We start from the raw sequence: 18285 nt of genomic DNA, 5'->3' as shown, positions 1-18285 counted from the left end.
AGTTATCACCCAAGTGTTGAATCTGCTGTACTCTTTGGTGGTAAAAGGATGCAACAGAACAAGAAAATCGAGAACTTTTGGGATCTATTAATTGCTGCTTCTCTTATTTATTGCTCTCTTGAACACTGTAATGTTTCTCTTTTCTTCCCACTCTCTCCACTATGTTTTTGTATTAGCTGGTTTCTTCCTTTTTTTAACTGTGCTCCTGTGGTGTTTCTTATTGTTGTACTTTTGCTGCTGATTCTTTGATTTCTGGTTTTGCTATCAGGAAGTAGGATCTGAGAGAGATCTTGAATAGTGGTTTTAGCCCAAGTATTATTAGAGAAGGTAATAAGCACAGTAAAAAGAGGCGACATAGGGGATTATTAGCCATTATTCAGTCTCAGAGGCCCATATTTTTAGGATTATTTGCAGAAGTTTAGGTGAAGGGTTTAAAATGGACTTGAAGCTATAAGACCATAGAGTTAGAGTGAAAAGGACTTTCCAGGCCTTTTCATCTACTTTCTCATTTTGTACAAGAGGTGATTGAGATTTAGAGAGCTTGAGTGAACTTGCCCAAGCTTACCCTGGAAAGGGCAGAGGAGGGGTTTGAGTGAGAGTCCTTGGACTTCACATCCATTGATCTCCCCACAGTGTTCAGCTGCCTTTATGCAGAGACATGAGACAGTGCAGTGCAGTGGAGCCTGGAAGGACCCCAGGGAGAAGCCAGTGAGAGCATAGGAAGATAGGTTGCATTCCATCCTCCCCACCCTAGCCAATTCCAGCTGTGTCACCATCTCCTCTAGCACTTCCTCACATTGCTTTTTCCACAACTGTCCTTCAGATGGCTACTCAGGGAGGCTGTAATCAGCCAGCTCAGGCACCCACAGCGGCTCTACAGGCAAATTTCAGTCTCTGAAGGCTATCTGCCCTCCCCTTGGTGCCTCTGTTCCTGAGTCACCACAGTAGGGGCTCTGCCATCTAAGCTAGTGAGCATGAGCTTTCTGTACCCTCTACCCCCTGAGCATACATGTTCTCTTTTCATCAGTTAGAAAGTGGGAGTAGCACAGGATGAGTCAGCATAGATAATTTGCTCTTATCTTTCCCCAAAATCCAACCCTCTTCTGAACCTTCCCCGTTTCTTTGGAGACATTATTATTCTTCCAGTCTCCTATGTTTTCAGCCTCTTTTTCCTTGACTCCTTATTCACTTGAAACTACACCCCTCACTACTCTGTGACATACATAGCTGCCAACAGAATTTTCCTAAAGTGCAGGTCTGGACTAATCACTTGGCTGCATGATAAATTCTAGTGCTTCCCTATTGACTGTCAAATCAAGTATTATTTAATCTATCTCATTCTTTTAAAATTTCTATTTTCTATGTGAATTTATAGTATATATAATTAGTGCTTTCAGCTATATGTATAATTACATAAATCCAGTGCTTAGCCTGATGCCTGACACACAGCACTTCTATATGCTTATAGATTGATTAAATACATGTATATAGGGGTGCATGTGCAAAGTTTTTTTGCTGATGGGGGGTACTCAAGTAAAACTCGGACCATGGTGAAATGGTTGGGAAGGCCTGGTGGGGTTTTGGTCCTTCCTATCTTCTGGCCACATGATTCTGGGCTAGTTACTTAATCCTGAGTCCTTTAATCTCTCTTTAAGAAAATTTGGTTCTAGATCTGAATTGGTATTGGGAAATCCCTAAATATTTATTTAGTATAGAAATGTGAGCATTTGTACTTATTCACTAATTTCAAATACTTTAGGGATGGAAATGTCATACTTAACATTTGCTTTATTTACATAACCAATGCAAAATTGTGAGGTAACACTCTTGAAATCACTTTTCTTTTCCAATTAATTTTCTAGCACTGCTACTGGAAATACTTAATAGTAGATGAAGGACACAGGATTAAGAACATGAATTGTCGTCTGATCCGGGAATTAAAACGATTCAATGCCGACAATAAACTTCTGTTGACTGGTACACCCTTGCAGAACAATTTAGCAGAGCTCTGGTCATTACTAAATTTTTTGTTGCCAGATGTTTTTGATGACTTGAAAAGGTAGGCTGAAGTAGTTGCTTTTTTTCCCTGTTTAGAAAAAAAATCTAATCAGTACTTAAAATCAGATGACTCTGACCTTTTCTTTCTGGATAACTGAAGACTAAGAGTTTTCCAACCTGTTCTCATTTTATGTGGTGTGTTTATTTTGACACAAATGTATTCTAAAGAAATCAAGAGGGGCAGCTAGTTGGCGCAGTGGATGGAGCATCAGCCCTGAAGTCAGGAGGACCTGAGTTCAAATCCTGCCTCAGACCAAACACTTGACACTTACTGGCTGTGTGACTCTGGACAAGTCACTTAACCCCAATTGCCTAAAAAAAAACAAAGAAAAAGAAAGAAAGAAATCAAGAAAAGAAAACCTCTGAAGTATTTAGTTATCTATAAAGATTTGACCAGGGCAAAAACATTTTATTAGCGTATTATTCCTCAGAATTTGAAATATAAGAGCTTATGGTAAAGGTCAGGTCAGAAAGACCTGAGTTCAGATCCAGCATCAGACACTAGCTGTGTGACCTTGGGCATGTGATTGCTTAATATGTCTCAGTTTCCTCAACTGTAAAATGGAGATGACAATAGCACCTCCCTCACAGAGTTGTTGTGAGGCTCAAATGAGGTAATATCTGTAAAGCATGGTGCCTGGTACATAGAAGGTGCTTCATAAAAGTTTGTTTTCCTTCCATATTGTGGTCACCCAGAATATCAAAGAAGAGAGCCTCATGCATTATCTTTCTTTAGAATTACTGGGATATTAAGAAGTCCATAAAAGGTCCAAGGTCAGAGTTACTGGTTATAGCTTATTAGAGAATTAGGCTTTTAAGCTGAAAGGGATCTTATGAAAAATACCAGGGTAAGTCATGTAGCAGATTTTTGGCAGTGCATGGACTGCCCTGTTAAAACTGGGTAGGAAAACCAAGGAAAACCAAAAACTGAGTCACAGCTGGTTGATTGAACAGCTACTACCTATAGGTTAGACTGTGTGTCAGGAGCCAATAGTCTAATGAATAATAATAATTATTATTATAACAACAATAATATTTACATAGTGCTTTAAGGTTTGAAAAGTACTTTACATATATTTCATTTCATCCTCACATCCTGTGAGGTAGGTGCTATTATTTTCCCCACTTTAGAGCTTAGGAAACTTAGTTTGACAAAGGTTAAATGACGTAACCAGGATCAAACAACAAGTATATATCTGAGTTAGGATTGGAATTCAGGTCTTTCTCACTCCTAACTGCAAACCACTTTAAAATCCATGATCTTCTTTTATCTTTAGGATTAATAATGGGTAAGTGGTAGTTTGACTGTTTGAGAGAAGAAAATTGCTTTTGGTGAAATGGCTAGTTAGTAGCAGGATCAGTATTAGAATTCTGGCCTTTTTACCCTTAAGCTCTTTCCATGAGAAAATTGTGTTCTGTTCTTTATCTATACCTTGAAAATCCAGATACAAAATGTTTCAGGTAAGTTTGGTTGAATTCAGGGTGATATGGCATAGATAAGGAACATTTCAGCCAAGGGAAATTAATACTAGTGAATATTACTATTAATCCTAGTGAATAAAATATTAGTGAATAGCTATAAAGCTGTCTGTCTAATATCATATATATTATGAAGCCTACATGATTTTACTATGGATAAATCCAGAGTAGAAAAGTATAGAATTGGATAATTTTGGAGTGTGTCCATAAATGTGTACGTTCTAATTAACTTCAGAAAACATTCAGATGAAATTGTCTACGTGATGTGATTCATTAATAATATTTCTCCTGCTTAGTGATTGATACATCATGGATTATTTTTTTAAAAACTTGGGTGCTCAAAACTATGCTGATAATCTAGTAATAAATATTACATGTTTGGGAAATAGTATAGCTATTTCTGTAAATTGAATTATATTTTAAATAGCTTGGTATGTAAATACTTTGTGTTTTATTGTTTTTTTCTTTTTTTTAAAGAATTGAACTGTTCTACAATTTTGTCTTTTTTGAAAGTTCAGGTTTTTTTGTTTTCTTAAAGGCATACCTGTGTTATTGTATTACTGTATTTATTTGCCTCATTGTAATTAATTAAATGTAAATTGTGTAAGGGATAACTAGAATATACTTTTAAGGACCTTTGTCTTTGGTGTTGAACCTACAAATGTCTTTAGTAGATTGTCTTGTTGCTTTTTGCAAAAATGCCATTACCTGGTGGTTAGTCTTGTGTCTTATGACAAAGTAAAGCAAAAAAAAAATAGTTAATATATACAAAAGTTACATAGAAGAACATTTTTCAAATTGGCATGTTATTGATTTAATGGATTGAGTAATTTAAGATTTTGTTTTTCTCTCTAGCTTTGAGTCCTGGTTTGACATAAATAGTCTTACGGAAATTGCTGAGGACATCGTTGCTAAAGAACGGGAGCAGAATGTTTTACATATGCTTCACCAGGTTTTTTATTCTTTCATGGTTATATAATTGTTCATTTTGGCAGAATATAGTGAAGTGTGTGTGAAAGGAGATTGACATAAACTTTGAAAATTAGGGTTGTGCTAAATTTTAGAGATGCTTCACTACCAAGCAGAAGAGTTTCAAATTGGGCAGCAGTGAGCAGCCACTGAAGACTTTTATACAGAGAATTGATATGACCAAGTGTAGACAAAAGAAAAATTGTTATGAATGCTGGGTAAAAGGACAAGTTGCAGGGTGGGAGACAGTGTTATGTATGTAATTACTAAATAAAAGTCAGTTTTCAGTAAGTTCTGGTAGTGGAGAGGTTGGGAAGGAGGTTTGTCTGAATTGGAGTGGCCTGAGAAGACAGAATTCCAGTGATAAAGAATAAGGGGAGCTGCGCTGTAGTACAGCAGAATGGTTCATCTTATTTGCTTATTCCTTTGTTATTTTTCTAGATCCTAACCCCTTTCTTACTGAGAAGACTAAAATCTGATGTTGCACTTGAGGTTCCTCCTAAACGAGAAGTGGTAGTATATGCACCTCTTTCAAAGAAACAAGAAACCTTTTATACAGCAATTGTGAACCGTACAATTTCAAAAATGTTTGGATGCAGTAAGGTGTTTGTTGAAGTGGAATTTATATTTGTTGTTGTTGTTGTTCAGTTGTTTTAGTCGTTTCCTTTGTGACCCTATTTGGGGTTTTCTTGGCAAAGATATTGGAATTTTGCCATTTCCTTCTCCAGCTCATTTTATAGATCAGGAAACTTGAGGCAAACAGGATTAAGTGACTTGCCCAGGGTCACTCAGCTAGTAAGTGTCTGAGGTCAAATTTGAATGGAGTCTTCCTGAATCTAGGCTTGATGCTCTATCAGTTGTGCCACCTACTGCTAATAGTATGTATAATATCTAATACAGAGAGACTGCAGTTACAAGTAACATCATAGGAGGTATATTTTAAATGAATCTGAAGCTGGAGACAGAAAATTCCATACTTGATGCAAATGAATCTGTTGAAGCTCACGAACCTATTAGTGGGGTTTGGATCTTAGAGTTAGTGGTACAAAGGACCTTAGAGGCATCCAACCCAACCTTTTTCCACTACCAACTTATCAGCTCCCCCAACACGTTTGTTTGTTTGTTTGTTTTTTTAAACAAAGAAATAGGTCCAGAGAAGTTCAATGACCTGCTTATTCAGCTTAGGTAGTAAATGTCAGAGCCAGGATAGGAATCCAGGTCCTCTGACACTAGAGTTTTTTCTACTACCCCATTAATTTTATTCCTGTAGAGAGAATGTAATAAGGAGAGGTATAGAAGTTGTTTTGTTTTCCATTATTTTTTCCTTGCTTTCTTTATCCTTGTTTGTTTGTTTTTTTTTTGGTAAGGCAATTGGGGTTAAGTGACTTGCCCAAGGTCACACAGCTAGAACGTGTCATGTGTTTGTTCTGAGGCCGGATTTGAACTCAGGTCCCTCCTGACTTCAGGGCCGGTGCTCTATCCACTGCGCCACTTAGCTGCCCTGCTTTCTTTATCCTTTAGGAAACTGAATATGTTGTATTTATTGATCTTCTTCAAGAGAAGGCTTCCAAGCTATTATTAAATATACAAAGTACTCTTAAACTCTCTACCACTTTTCTGCCAAAAAATGGCTATACAGGAAGTTAATGAAGTAATATAAAGCAAAATTCTCAACTTTGTATACTATATATATATACTATATGTTTTGCTATAATGTTTTCACATATTATCTAACTTGATCCTCAATATCTCTAGTAATCTAGGGTAGGCATAATCAATATTTTATACAGTTATTTATAATTGCAGAAACAGGTTTAGAGAGGTTAATTACATGTCTGGGACTATATGACTAGTTAATGACAGCACAGGCACTTGTTTAGGGACTCCTGACTGGTAATTTCATGTTCCATAGTACAAATCTTTACTCCTATAGACAAAAAAAAATAGCATCAGAAAGGAGTCTGTTAAAATAGTCCCAGTTTCTTTTATCTTTAAAGTGGGTTACTTAAACCACCCACCTCATAGGGTGGCATGGATGAGGTAATTAATGTAGGCAAAATGTTTTGCAAATCTTAAAAGCACTGTAGGAATTTGTGTTATTTCTGTCCCTGAGTCAGATTCATTTGTATAAGTGCCTATAGAGCCAAATTGAACAGAAATTCATCTAGCTTCCATTCTCTATTGTTCCTTTCTGCGTTAGTTATTTCTTTTTTCTTGGATGTAATCACCATACTTAATGGGATTAAATATATTTACTCCAGGACACTCGGCCTTTAGAATTTGCCTATAAATCATTTATACCGTCTAGTCAATGGGCACTCATTAAATGTTAAATAATACTAAAAAATAGAAAAATAGTGAAGAGAATAGTGTCCTTTTCAAAGAGGCCTGTGATTTGAGAAGTTTATATAATATATTTTGGGGGAAAATGGAAATATTCTTATGCAGGTGTTTTTTGATATCTTACAGAAAGAAACTATTGAGCTGAGTCCCACAGGAAGACCAAAGCGCCGAAGCAGAAAATTGATTAATTATAGTACATTTGATGATGATAATGTGCCTGATGAGTTAGAAAAATTGATCAGTCAAATGCAACCAGAGATGGAATCACAGAGGTGTGTATTTAAATAAGTATCTTTATACCAAAGAGTGTTTTAATATCTGCTGTGCATTCATGTCTTTGTACTTTTCCTAGACCTGTAGTAGAAATGAGTATTCCTATAGAATCAGAAGTTAACCTGAAGCTACAAAACATTATGATGCTTCTTCGAAAATGTTGTAACCATCCATACCTCATTGAGTACCCTCTAGATCCTGTCACACAAGAATTTCAGGTAAGTTGCTAATAGCATTTGCTATTTTGACTTCTCTAACTTCTTGATTTTGATGTTACTTATTTTAACTTTCGTGATTTCATTGATATGGGGAACTTCCGCTAATGTAGATCTGTGTTTAGTCTTAAATGCTTGGGTGCTAAGAACTTCATGAGAAACTTGCCCAGGGTCTCCTGGCAAGTATATCTCAGAGGCAGGACTTAATGCTTGGTCCTCCTAACTGTGAGGCTAGCAAGCCCTTTATCCACTAGAATATATAAGTTGCCACATGAAGACTGTCATCCTCTGTCCCTTTAGCAGATATTGTTAGGAAAATTTATAATGCTGCTTGTCTTGTTGAGGAGGGAAAATCCTTAGGGGGATCAGAGTGAAGTTCTATATGTTTAAATGTTGAATTTCTATATTTTATATGTGTAGCTACATCAACAGTCTTCACTTCTGAACTTGAAAGTTATTTCTTTTAGAAAGAAGTCATTATTTTCCTATAGTGTACCGGCAGTCTGTTGTACAGGGCTAAATTTAAATGAACCTTTCTGGTACCAACTATAATTAGTCAGTGTTTAAGTTGATAAAAAGGTGTAAACTAAGTTTTTGTTTGGTTTAGTCAGCTTATTTATTAGCTTTTTACTTTATTATTTATTTATCTGATTGCCAGTGCATAGGAAGTAATGTGCTGGTTATTGAAGAGCCTAAAGATTGATTTAGTCTTTTCCCACTAAGTTTATATGGCCCCTGAGAGCATTACACCTTCCAAAATGTACATTTATTTGTTCTGAGAATTTGCCAGCTTGACCAATTGATGTAAAAAAACAGTAAGAAGCCCAGAACTCCCCTTCAACACATTTATGTGGTATTTAAAAATTAGTGAAGTGCTTTACATACATTCTTATTCTAGTCTTACTGAAACCCTGTGAGTTAGGAAATAGGCTTAGAAAGATTGAGCCCTACCTGATCCCTTATCCACATCTAGATTACTTCCCACTGTGTCCTAAATCCTACCCATGCAGATATCCCTTTCTACTTTGGCATAATGCTGTTTGCATTGGTTTCATTTAAAAAAAAATATTTCTACATTTTTTATATTACTTACTTCCCCCTATTCCTTAACCAGCAAGCCCTTCCTTTATAAAAATGTTAAAAGAGAAAAAGGAAAAAGCAAAAACCTAACCATGACATCAGCTGTGTCTCCCATTGTGAGACATGTTCGATCTCACTTCTGAAAATAAGGTTGCATGGTTTGTTTGTAGGATTCTTATTCAGGGCCAAGCTTCTTTACATAGGCATCATTGTGTTCGTTGTTTCCCTGGTTCTCCATTACACATGTTGATATATGTAGGATTCACACGTTGGGTAGGGAAAGTAGATTACTATTTTTTCAGCATAATTTGTCATGATCTTGATGCGTTTTACTGGGGAAAAAAAAGATTTTAAATGTGATGCTTATTTTGTTACTAATGTTCTTTTCTTCTTAACCTCCTTTTAAGATTAATGAAGAATTAGTGACAAGTTCAGGGAAATTCTTAATTCTGGATCGGATGCTTCCAGAACTCAAAAACAGGGGTCATAAGGTATTAAGTCTAATTGAAAAGTGATTTTGTTCAATAATTGTTTATCCCAGAAATCAAACACCCAGTAATATGTAATTTTCAGGTGCTGCTTTTTTCACAAATGACAATGATGTTGGACATTTTGATGGATTACTGCTATCTTAGAAATTACAGCTTTAGCCGGTTGGATGGATCCATGTCTTATGTAGAAAGAGAAGAAAATGTAAGGGCATGTTTATGTAATTCACTTTTTGAAAATGTTCTTTCTACCAGTATCTGACTGTATTGTTTAGATGCATAAATTCTTGAGCTAGGCCTCCTCCCTTCCCTCCCCCCCATCTAGATAACAGTGGCTAGACAAACAGGAATTACATGAAGAAGAAAAGAAAAAAAGTCCCAGTGGCAGGTTTTGGCTCCAATCAAAGGAATACTGTATTAGTAATTAAACTGTACTATTTCCTCTCCCCTACATATGTAACATTTAAAAATAGAAGTATTGTTCTTGTGGGTGTTTTTGTTTTCTCCTATGATTCTTCCGTAATCTGTCACTTTGACATTTTTCAAGTCTATTAAAGTGAAGATTTCCCTGATTTCCCTGAGTCAAGGCAATGATTCAGTTCAAAATATGAGACAGGTGTTTTCTTCCTAAATTTGTACCAGTCAGTGTAATTGGGTGGTAACATCTTTATTTCCTTTTTACAAAAAGTAGTGTTTTGTGTATAATGTTCATTTGTAACACTTTTTATGGAACTAATGAGTCTCTGCAGTGTTGTTTACCTGGCAGTATTTTTATGAAACGTTAAATAACCTTAGGATTTATCTGTGGGTGAGTCTTAAACAGAAAACTGTACAAATAGGATATACCAGATAGGACTGTGTGTTTAGGGGCCACAGTTCTTGGCTTGGGCCTTGAAGGATGAATAAGTTTTAGATAGGAGGAAGTAGGAATAACTCTGTAGTCAGAGGGCACAGCCTGATTGAAGTGGCAGTAGCAGGCCATGCTGTGTTCTGGGAACAGTAGTAGAGTAGGCCTGACTGGCTCAAAGGATTCACTGTTAGCATGACGGGGTAGAGACAAGTAGGGGGTTACCAGATAATTAGGACACCAGGCTAAGGAACTTAAAATTTATCTAGTAGAAAATATGCCACTGAAGATATTGGGGGAGGAGGGAGATTGGGAGAGGAATGATGTGAAATTGGAGTTTGAGGATGATTAATCTGATGATTCCATGAAGGATGGATTATAGGGAGTTGCTTAGGAATGAGGAGAAAAGTTATATCTATGGTGTCAAACTGAAATAGAAACAGGAGCCACTAAACCATACATAAGGATTTCTGTGGGCTGTATATTGACTTAGAAAATCTTGTTAACATTTATGTTCTGCTGCATTTTTAATTGTTAAATATTTCCCAAATAAATTTTCATCTGGTTCTTAAGTGTTGCAGGCCATGTATTTGACACCTTGGACTTAGATTGGTAGTTTGTTGAGACTGGGAATGGAAAAGAAGGGGAAGAGGAAGAGTTGGTAGCATTTGGTGATCAAGGGAATAAAAGAAAGTAAAAAATGAGTCCAGTTTTGCACCTCCTTAATTAGTAGAATGTTTTAGCATGCAAATATTGGTGATGGAGTTTAGGGGACTCCCAGACGTCAAAAAATTGCATCATTCTTTCCACTGAAAGTAGGATTCCATCCTCTTCATCATTATGAATATTTTGCTGGCTGTAGGTAAGGCAAGCAGAGCAATTGGAGGTTATTCAAGTAACTGTTTAGAATCTGTATCCCAAAGTCCTGGTTATTTGAGTCTGATAACATGCATCTCCCTTTGGAATTTATTCTGTTTTATATGAGTTCATTCTTCTGCTGGATTTCTTTCAGTGGATGTTCCCTTCAAAAGTAGTTTCCCTACTGTTTTTCCCCAGGGCACTCGTATTCCATAAGCAAAAGAGCAGAGATTGAGTTAACTAATTGAAAGATTAATGAAAGCAGAATTAAGTCTGCATATTGTTGTCTGGGCCTCAGGTTAGAGAGACTCATTACCAGGTTGACTCTGTTGAGGATGAATTTTACAGCTATAGCAACTCCTGAAGATACAGAGGGATTGTGATATGCAATAGTGGAGGGGACTACCTACACTGACAGTTGTGGGTCTTTGAAATGCTGAAGTAAGCTGTCATCTATTTCAGTTTAGTTGGCTTATCCAAGATAGTTAAGATTCTGCTACACTTAACGATTTTGATTTCTTTTTACTAAATTCCTTTTTTTCTTTTAGATGCACAAGTTCAACACAGATCCTGAAGTATTCCTCTTTTTAGTTAGTACTCGAGCTGGTGGTCTAGGTATTAATTTGACTGCAGCAGACACAGTTATCATTTATGATAGTGATTGGGTAAGTTGGGTGGTACTGAGATTGGATTTTTCTATTATTCTGAATTCTTGCTGGAAAGAAACTTGTGCAGACTTTTTAAGAAATTATTTTTATTGGTAACTTTAGTTTTACATCATCTACATTTCCTACTTTATATCTGCACATTGGTTTCTCAATATATATCTCCCCCAACCCTTTCCAGAGACCCATCTCTTATTTATAACAAAGAATTTTTTTAAAAGTTCAGTAAAATTAGTCAACACGTTAAAGAAAAGCTTTGTGTTACCATTGTATAGTATTCCATACTCAAGGTTTCCCACCTCTGTAAAGGAAAAAGACAGATTAGGAGTTTTTAATGATTCATTTCCTAAATTGTCTTTAAATATAATATCCATTTTAGAACTACAGATCATTTCATGTATATTACCAATTTTTTAAACTTGTAGAACTTGGAGTAAATTAGAATTTCATTTTGGATACTATGACATTTTCAGAGCTTCCTCCTCTGAAGGAAAAGCTGAAAAATCAAATACTGTAGTCTAAAATTTGTTATGCTGTCAATTTTTGATTCTGCTAGGATTTTGTACATTGATTCTGTTAGAAGTTTAAGCTAATGCTATTGAAATATCTTTTGTTTCAAGAATCCTCAGTCTGATCTTCAGGCTCAAGATAGGTGTCACAGAATTGGTCAAACAAAACCAGTTGTTGTGTATCGTCTTGTGACAGCAAATACCGTTGACCAGAAAATTGTAGAGAGAGCAGCTGCCAAGAGAAGGCTGGAAAAACTCATCATCCACAAAAGTAATTAACAATTTTGTAACAAAGTTCTTGTGCTGTTAATATTTTCCCCAGTAAGTTGCTTTGCAGTGGTGTGCTTTGTCTTTTTTTTTTTTTTTTTTTTTTTGAAAAAAAGATCTTTTTATTTTCTCCTAACTGGAGTTAGAAGGCAGAGCTGAGGCAGGGAGACATGAAGTGATTGGGGAGGGTGTCTAAATTATGAGGATGCCAAGCTTTTCAAGTACACATTTTCATGTAGGTAAATCCAAATTAATTTATTTTAAATTTAAATACACAATAAGGAAAGGGGGGACAAAGCATTGCCATGTGCACAGCAGAAAGTAAGAGAAGATTCAAAAGATACAGCAATAAATTTCCATTTCAAGAAAGCCTATGTAATAAATACTACATATTGTATTGAGAGTGCTTTTTACTTTGTTCTTTTTTCCCCTTTCACCTCAAAGGCTTCAATTAAACACGGAAATATTTATACACATACACACACACACACACACACATACATAGATATACACACAAACATATACATATACTTAGATATCTATAATCATATATAGACATTCATATGCATCTGTGTAAGAGTATACTACACTTGTTTGTCCTTTGTTTATCTGAGGGTGGATAACATCTTCCTTTGTGAGTCAAGTCTTTTCATATTTTTCTAAGTCCGCCAACTCAACATTTCCTATACCACTACAATATTCCAACCTTATACTGTCTAGTTATTTTAAATAGTCTAAAACAATATTGATTAATATGGCTGACATATAGTATAGTTTCCCTATTTTTCTCTTGATTAAATATATTATCATAGCTTTAACTTTGTCTGAGATCATGACTACTAACCCTGCTTTTTCCTCACAATAAATTCTACTCCTGATCATTAAATTTGTGTGTATCTCTGCCTATCCCTCCTGACTCCTCTGCTTTACTTTTACCTGCTACTTTTCCCTCCTATTACTTAACCTATCTCCCCCCACCCCCAAGGATCTTTCCCTTATTCTTTCCCCCTTATTCTCTTGTTTCTATCTGAATTTATAAGACTTCCATAGCTTTCTAAATATAGGTTATTCCCTCTTTATCCCATTCCTGTTAATCTAGACACCCTTCTATACCCCTCTCTTTTTCCTGTTCCCTCATCCTCTTATTTCTTTATAAATTTAGCTTCTAAATATATTCTCTCTTTAGCACAGATCTGATGTGAGTAGAGTTCCCTCTAAAATTCCCTCCCTTATCCTGTCCCCCCATCACCTTAGCCTTTTATTTCTTTCTGAATTTAGAAGATTTTTATACCCTTCCAGATATACGTATGTATTGTTCCCTTTTTAATCCGTTCTCGATGAGAACAGGGTTCCAGAACCACCAGCCCTCCTCCCCCGTATAGTTCCTCTGTGACAGTTCTTCCTCTCACACCTCATTTGTATAAGATAATTACTTTTTACCTTTTCCTAAACAGTTTTACTTTTTAGAGTCACATCATACTCAGGTCTACTCCAATCTTTCAAACCACCCAATTACTAATAATCTTAGACATGACGATTTACTTTGTCTCATTTAGAAAATAAACAGTCTGTCCTTATTGAGTCTCTTGTAATTAGTCTAGGTAAATAGGTGTTATAAATTCTGTGAGTAATAAAGCTGTTAACAGAAATAGGATGGTCTTGAACTGTGGTGTCAAAGTCAGATAGAAATGGGGGCCACTATACTGTACATAAGGATTCCTGTGGGCTACATGTTGACTTTGAAAACCCACATATTGAGTATATTATCTCTGTTCTATTGCATTTTTATTTATTTTGTTAAATATTTCCTAATTATATTGTAATCTGGTTTAAACTGCCCTAGGGAATGTTGCAGGCTGTGTATTTGACAAATCTGGTCTAGAGGATGAGAATTAGGGTTTAGGGAAACAAACAATGGGTTATTTTTGGTATGTGTGGTTTGAGGCAACATTGAGACGTATAAGTTGTGATGATAAAGCAGACAGTTGCGCATGTAGTATTAATGTATGAGGAAATCATGGCTGAATTTCTTATAGCCACATAAGAAAAGAAAATTGTGTTGTCCACAATTATTATATAATTCCTTTCACTGAAAGATCAGTTACACTGAAATTCAGTTTTACCTTTAATCCCATCTCTATGCAAAATTTTTAGTATGTGTATAAATACTACACTATGGGTTCATAAAATATTGGCCAATAAGTATTTGCATGAATATTGACATTTTGTTCCATTGTTAGTCAGGTAATTTGGCCACTGTATTCATGTTCATTGATATACTATATAGCCTGGCCAAAATTTTTATTTTAAGCTGTTTTGTAAGACTATTGGCCTTTTTTTGTAAGCAGTGATACATAAATTGTCTTTAAAGAAATTAGATCTTTTTAGTGTTTTTTTTAATAAGCTCTTGAACATTCTGCAAATTTAGGCAACATTCTTTGTTTCTATTTCCAGTATTTTAATTTAACTTGGAAAAGTTTTAATGGTGGCATATTTGTTATGTTTCCTTCTAAATGTTTTTAGATCATTTCAAAGGTGGTAAATCTGGATTAAGTCAATCTAAGACCTTTTTGGATCCTCAGGAATTGATGGAATTATTGAAATCCAGAGACTATGAAAGGTAAGATTTTTTTTTTTCAACTTCAATTACAAAAACCTTTAAAATTACATTTTTTGTATGAAATTATGCACTTACTTTTCTCTGTAGGGAAGTAAAAGGATCAAGGGAGAAAGTTATCAGTGATAAAGATTTAGAATTGTTGCTGGATCGGAGTGACCTAATTGGTAAGTTTTTTCATGTTGCAATGGATTTTCACTGGCAAAACCAGTTCCTTTAAGTGGGAAAGATGATTTGGGAGCAGTAGCTGCTATTTCTTCTGCTGCACTCCTGAATAATAATGAAATTTTAAATCTGAAAGGAAATGTAGAAATCCTCTAGCTCATCCCCCTCATTTGACATGACACTGAGGCCATTGAGATTTAAGTGAGTATCCAAAAGTCCTGTTTGGTTAGCAACTGACCTAGGATTTGTGATCTTCAGCATAGTATAACATAAAAATGTAAAAAAGTTACTTCTCACCTTCTTTGCAGTTGACTTTTGATCAGTTTACACTGAATAGTTAATCTTTTTCAACACTGTATGTTGTTTTTTATTATAATTGGGGTTCTGGTTTACTCTCTGATAAGCCTAAGCCTTGAAAGGAAATTCTGTGCATCTGCAGCAGGTTTTAACATAAACATTGAACAGAATACATTGTGCGCTCATAGTTTGGCAGGCTTTTGTACTGTCTTAGAGATGGGATCTAATTTCATCCCTTAATTATAAACAGATAATGAGCTAATATGTTGGATATAAATTTTCTACTTCTGACCTTATTTGCCACTCATCTATACACTTTTGCTTTATCACTTTCACTCTAACTGAGGAATAATTGGAAGTGAAAGCAAGATAATGTTCCCAAAGGGAATGATGCTGTGCTTTATCTTCCTCTGCTGATCATTTATTAGGTTAGCAGTAATGTTGCAGCCTCGACGTCAAGTGGCACTATAACATAATCCTGTCTTCTTATTCACACTGCTCGTTTTTTAAAGCACCTTCCTGATAAACACTAAGCACAATATATTCCTACTCTCAAAGAGATTAACCATGAAAATTGATGCAGTGATGATGAAGACTTTATATTAGAGGAAATTTCCTAAGTCACTTATGAACAAATGTGTATCTGCTTAATTGGGAGTAGAGATACTCAAGAAGGGAAATGGTAACTTGTCTAATCAAAATTAATCAAAATGCAAATATTTTGGAAAGTAAACTGCCTTTAGCTGTCTAATTGGAATTATTAAACAGGAATGATTGTTGTTTTTTTAATGCCCCTCCTATGTACTGAACTTAGGCTGGTCCTCAGATAATAGTCTATCACCTGTTTCATACGCAGAGCTTTGCCAGTTTAGTCTTCGCTGACTTCAAGAACATAGGGGTACTTCCATACCTTAATGAGGTATCATAGCGTTATATGCGTGTAATATGGTACATCAATTCTAAAGTCTAGTTCTAAGTTTAATTTATTTCAGTACTTGATTTTAATGATTGCCATAATTGAAAAAGATACCTCCAATGTCTATGTTATGCAGAGATTTTTGTTGAACTGTGCACAGAAAATTTCCATTTTTCCCTAGAGGATGGGGACAGTGGGTAGAAGAAGAATAATCTTTTGAAATCAGGTCGTATTCCAGGAGGAGAAAAGAGGATACAAAAAGGACAGTTGGCTCTGGGTGGGCTCTGGATTTTCATGGTGTTGGATGAATGGCTTTCATTTGTTTTGGGTTTGATAGGTTGAGGGTTAAGGGAGGATGGCAGGGGGTAGGAATCTTGGAAAAGCAGAGTTGTGAATCTAAAAGTTCTTTGCTTTGTGCTCCTTTAAGATCCAAGCCTGCTGGTGGTAGCATCCACTGTTTTTTACTTTTACTTTACCTCTTTCTATAAGCTGCTATACCTGGTTTTCTCAGATTCCTTGCTGCAATTCCTCGAAGCCCTTTTTGATCTCTTCTTCTGGGGTTGGAGAAAAGAAATGCCCCTGTGTTTCAGAGGAGGGAGAATAGGGGCTAAACTAGTGTTGTAGTAACTAAATGCCTTTGTTGCTTTTATCCACTCTGGGAAAGGAGAAAAGAATGATCATGTGAATCTAGGCAGTCCTTTGCTTTGCTTGTGAACACACGTGACTTCCTGCAATATTCCCAACTTGCAAATACCATGGAAATTGAAAGGCTGTTAAACCGATAAGCAGTTTTATTATAGAATACTAGCAGTTTTCAATAGAATATAAATCCATTTAAAAGCACGATAATAATTGTACTATGAATATCCTCTGATTTAGAAAATAACTTTTTAAAAAAGTACTAATTTTTATATTTCTTTTATAGATCAAATGAATGCCTCTGTGCCAGTTAAAGAGAAGGTGGGAATTTTCAAGGTTTTAGAAAATTCTGAAGATTCAGATGCTGATTGTATGTTCTGAATTGGGATGTAAAGAATGGCCTCAAAACAGGTCTTTATTCACTTAAAGTGATTTACCTGTTGGTTTGGAAATCCAGTTAATATATCCACTTTTTAGTTTTCAGTTATGTGTAACAGACTACATATGTAACAAGTGCAATCCCATGTTTAATGGGATTAAAGCTTTCTGAGCTTTAACAAGAACAAAAGAAAGAAACATGTTAGATTCAGATTTTCCTGTAACTTTTGAGTTCTAGTAGTGTTCTTGATAAAGGCCATTGTATACTTAAACACTGCCAGATTTATACAGTCTTCCTGTGGAAGTTTTTGCATGTCTTTCTGCATTCCCCCTTTGACCTCCCCCAGGAATACAGTTTACAAATAATTTTGCTTCAGTTATGGAGTTGGGGATAAGATGAGAAGGGGGAGATTGGGAATACGGTTTATTTTGTTTTGTAAGAAAAATTGTATAATTTTAGTGTTTATTGCTACAAGATGTTTTTGCCAAATAAATGTTCATTCTTGTAAAATGACTGAATCAAGTTCTTTTCTCAAAGGAGGTATGGGCCATGTGAATTGTGATTATGCATTCAAATTCTGTGGCTAGGGAAGAGAATACTGATATTGACTGTTTTGGAACATGCCTTGAATGTAGAATCAACTATTATTTTTGTAGTTAATTATGTTTTACTTCAAAACGTTTTTATTCACATTTTTTATGTTTGTTTTTATGTAGCCTTCATTTCTGAATTTCCCTTCCACTGGAAGTATCAAACACATATAGCCCACAACACTCCTGAGTACATCCTAAACTCGATTGAAATATAATTGGGAAATATTTAACAACAGAAGTAAAAATACAATAAAATAGTGTTATGTTTTAAAACTTAAGTCTATATGTGGCCTTCGATATTCATAATGACATGTATAATTTAGTGAATTTGAATGCGTAGTTCTACATTCTCTTCATGTGTCCTCCTTGCTCCTCACACCTCCCCCTCAATAATCCCCACCCCACACACCTACGCTGACTCTGCAAACAAGGGAGGGAAGTATGTTTTCTCATCTCTTCAGGAACAAATTTGACTTGGTCATCATAATTATGTAGCATTTGGTTCAGGGTGTGTTTTCACACAACATTTTCATTGTTGTCATTGTGAATAGTTTTCTTGGTTCTGCTTAATTTATTCTGCATTAATTGTCATAAATGTGTCTGGGTTTCTTTGAATTCTTCATAAAGA

General features: G+C 35.5%; 1 protein-coding gene across 1 annotated transcript in view; it reads left to right on the top strand.

Moving 5' to 3' along the window:
* LOC114034141 (lymphoid-specific helicase-like) overlaps positions 1–17882 on the top strand; it is a 32608-nt gene extending 14726 nt beyond the window's left edge. Inside the window, exons 11-22 of the mRNA XM_027849744.1 lie at positions 1863–2059; positions 4393–4489; positions 4948–5109; positions 6976–7121; positions 7202–7340; positions 8825–8908; positions 8991–9110; positions 11159–11275; positions 11896–12055; positions 14575–14671; positions 14759–14835; positions 16972–17882. Coding sequence (XP_027705545.1) covers positions 1863–2059; positions 4393–4489; positions 4948–5109; positions 6976–7121; positions 7202–7340; positions 8825–8908; positions 8991–9110; positions 11159–11275; positions 11896–12055; positions 14575–14671; positions 14759–14835; positions 16972–17066 — 1491 coding nt within the window. The 3' untranslated portion in view covers positions 17067–17882. The remainder of the gene's footprint in view (positions 1–1862; positions 2060–4392; positions 4490–4947; positions 5110–6975; positions 7122–7201; positions 7341–8824; positions 8909–8990; positions 9111–11158; positions 11276–11895; positions 12056–14574; positions 14672–14758; positions 14836–16971) is intronic.
* The last annotated feature ends 403 nt before the right edge of the window (positions 17883–18285 follow it).

The sequence above is a fragment of the Vombatus ursinus genome, unplaced genomic scaffold (genome assembly GCF_900497805.2).
Source record: "Vombatus ursinus unplaced genomic scaffold, bare-nosed wombat genome assembly UNPS02008216.1, whole genome shotgun sequence".
In the NCBI taxonomy this organism is placed as follows: domain Eukaryota; kingdom Metazoa; phylum Chordata; class Mammalia; order Diprotodontia; family Vombatidae; genus Vombatus; species Vombatus ursinus.
The sequence above is the reverse complement of the archived record's forward strand: the minus strand, read 5'-3'. Positions and strand labels throughout refer to the sequence as shown.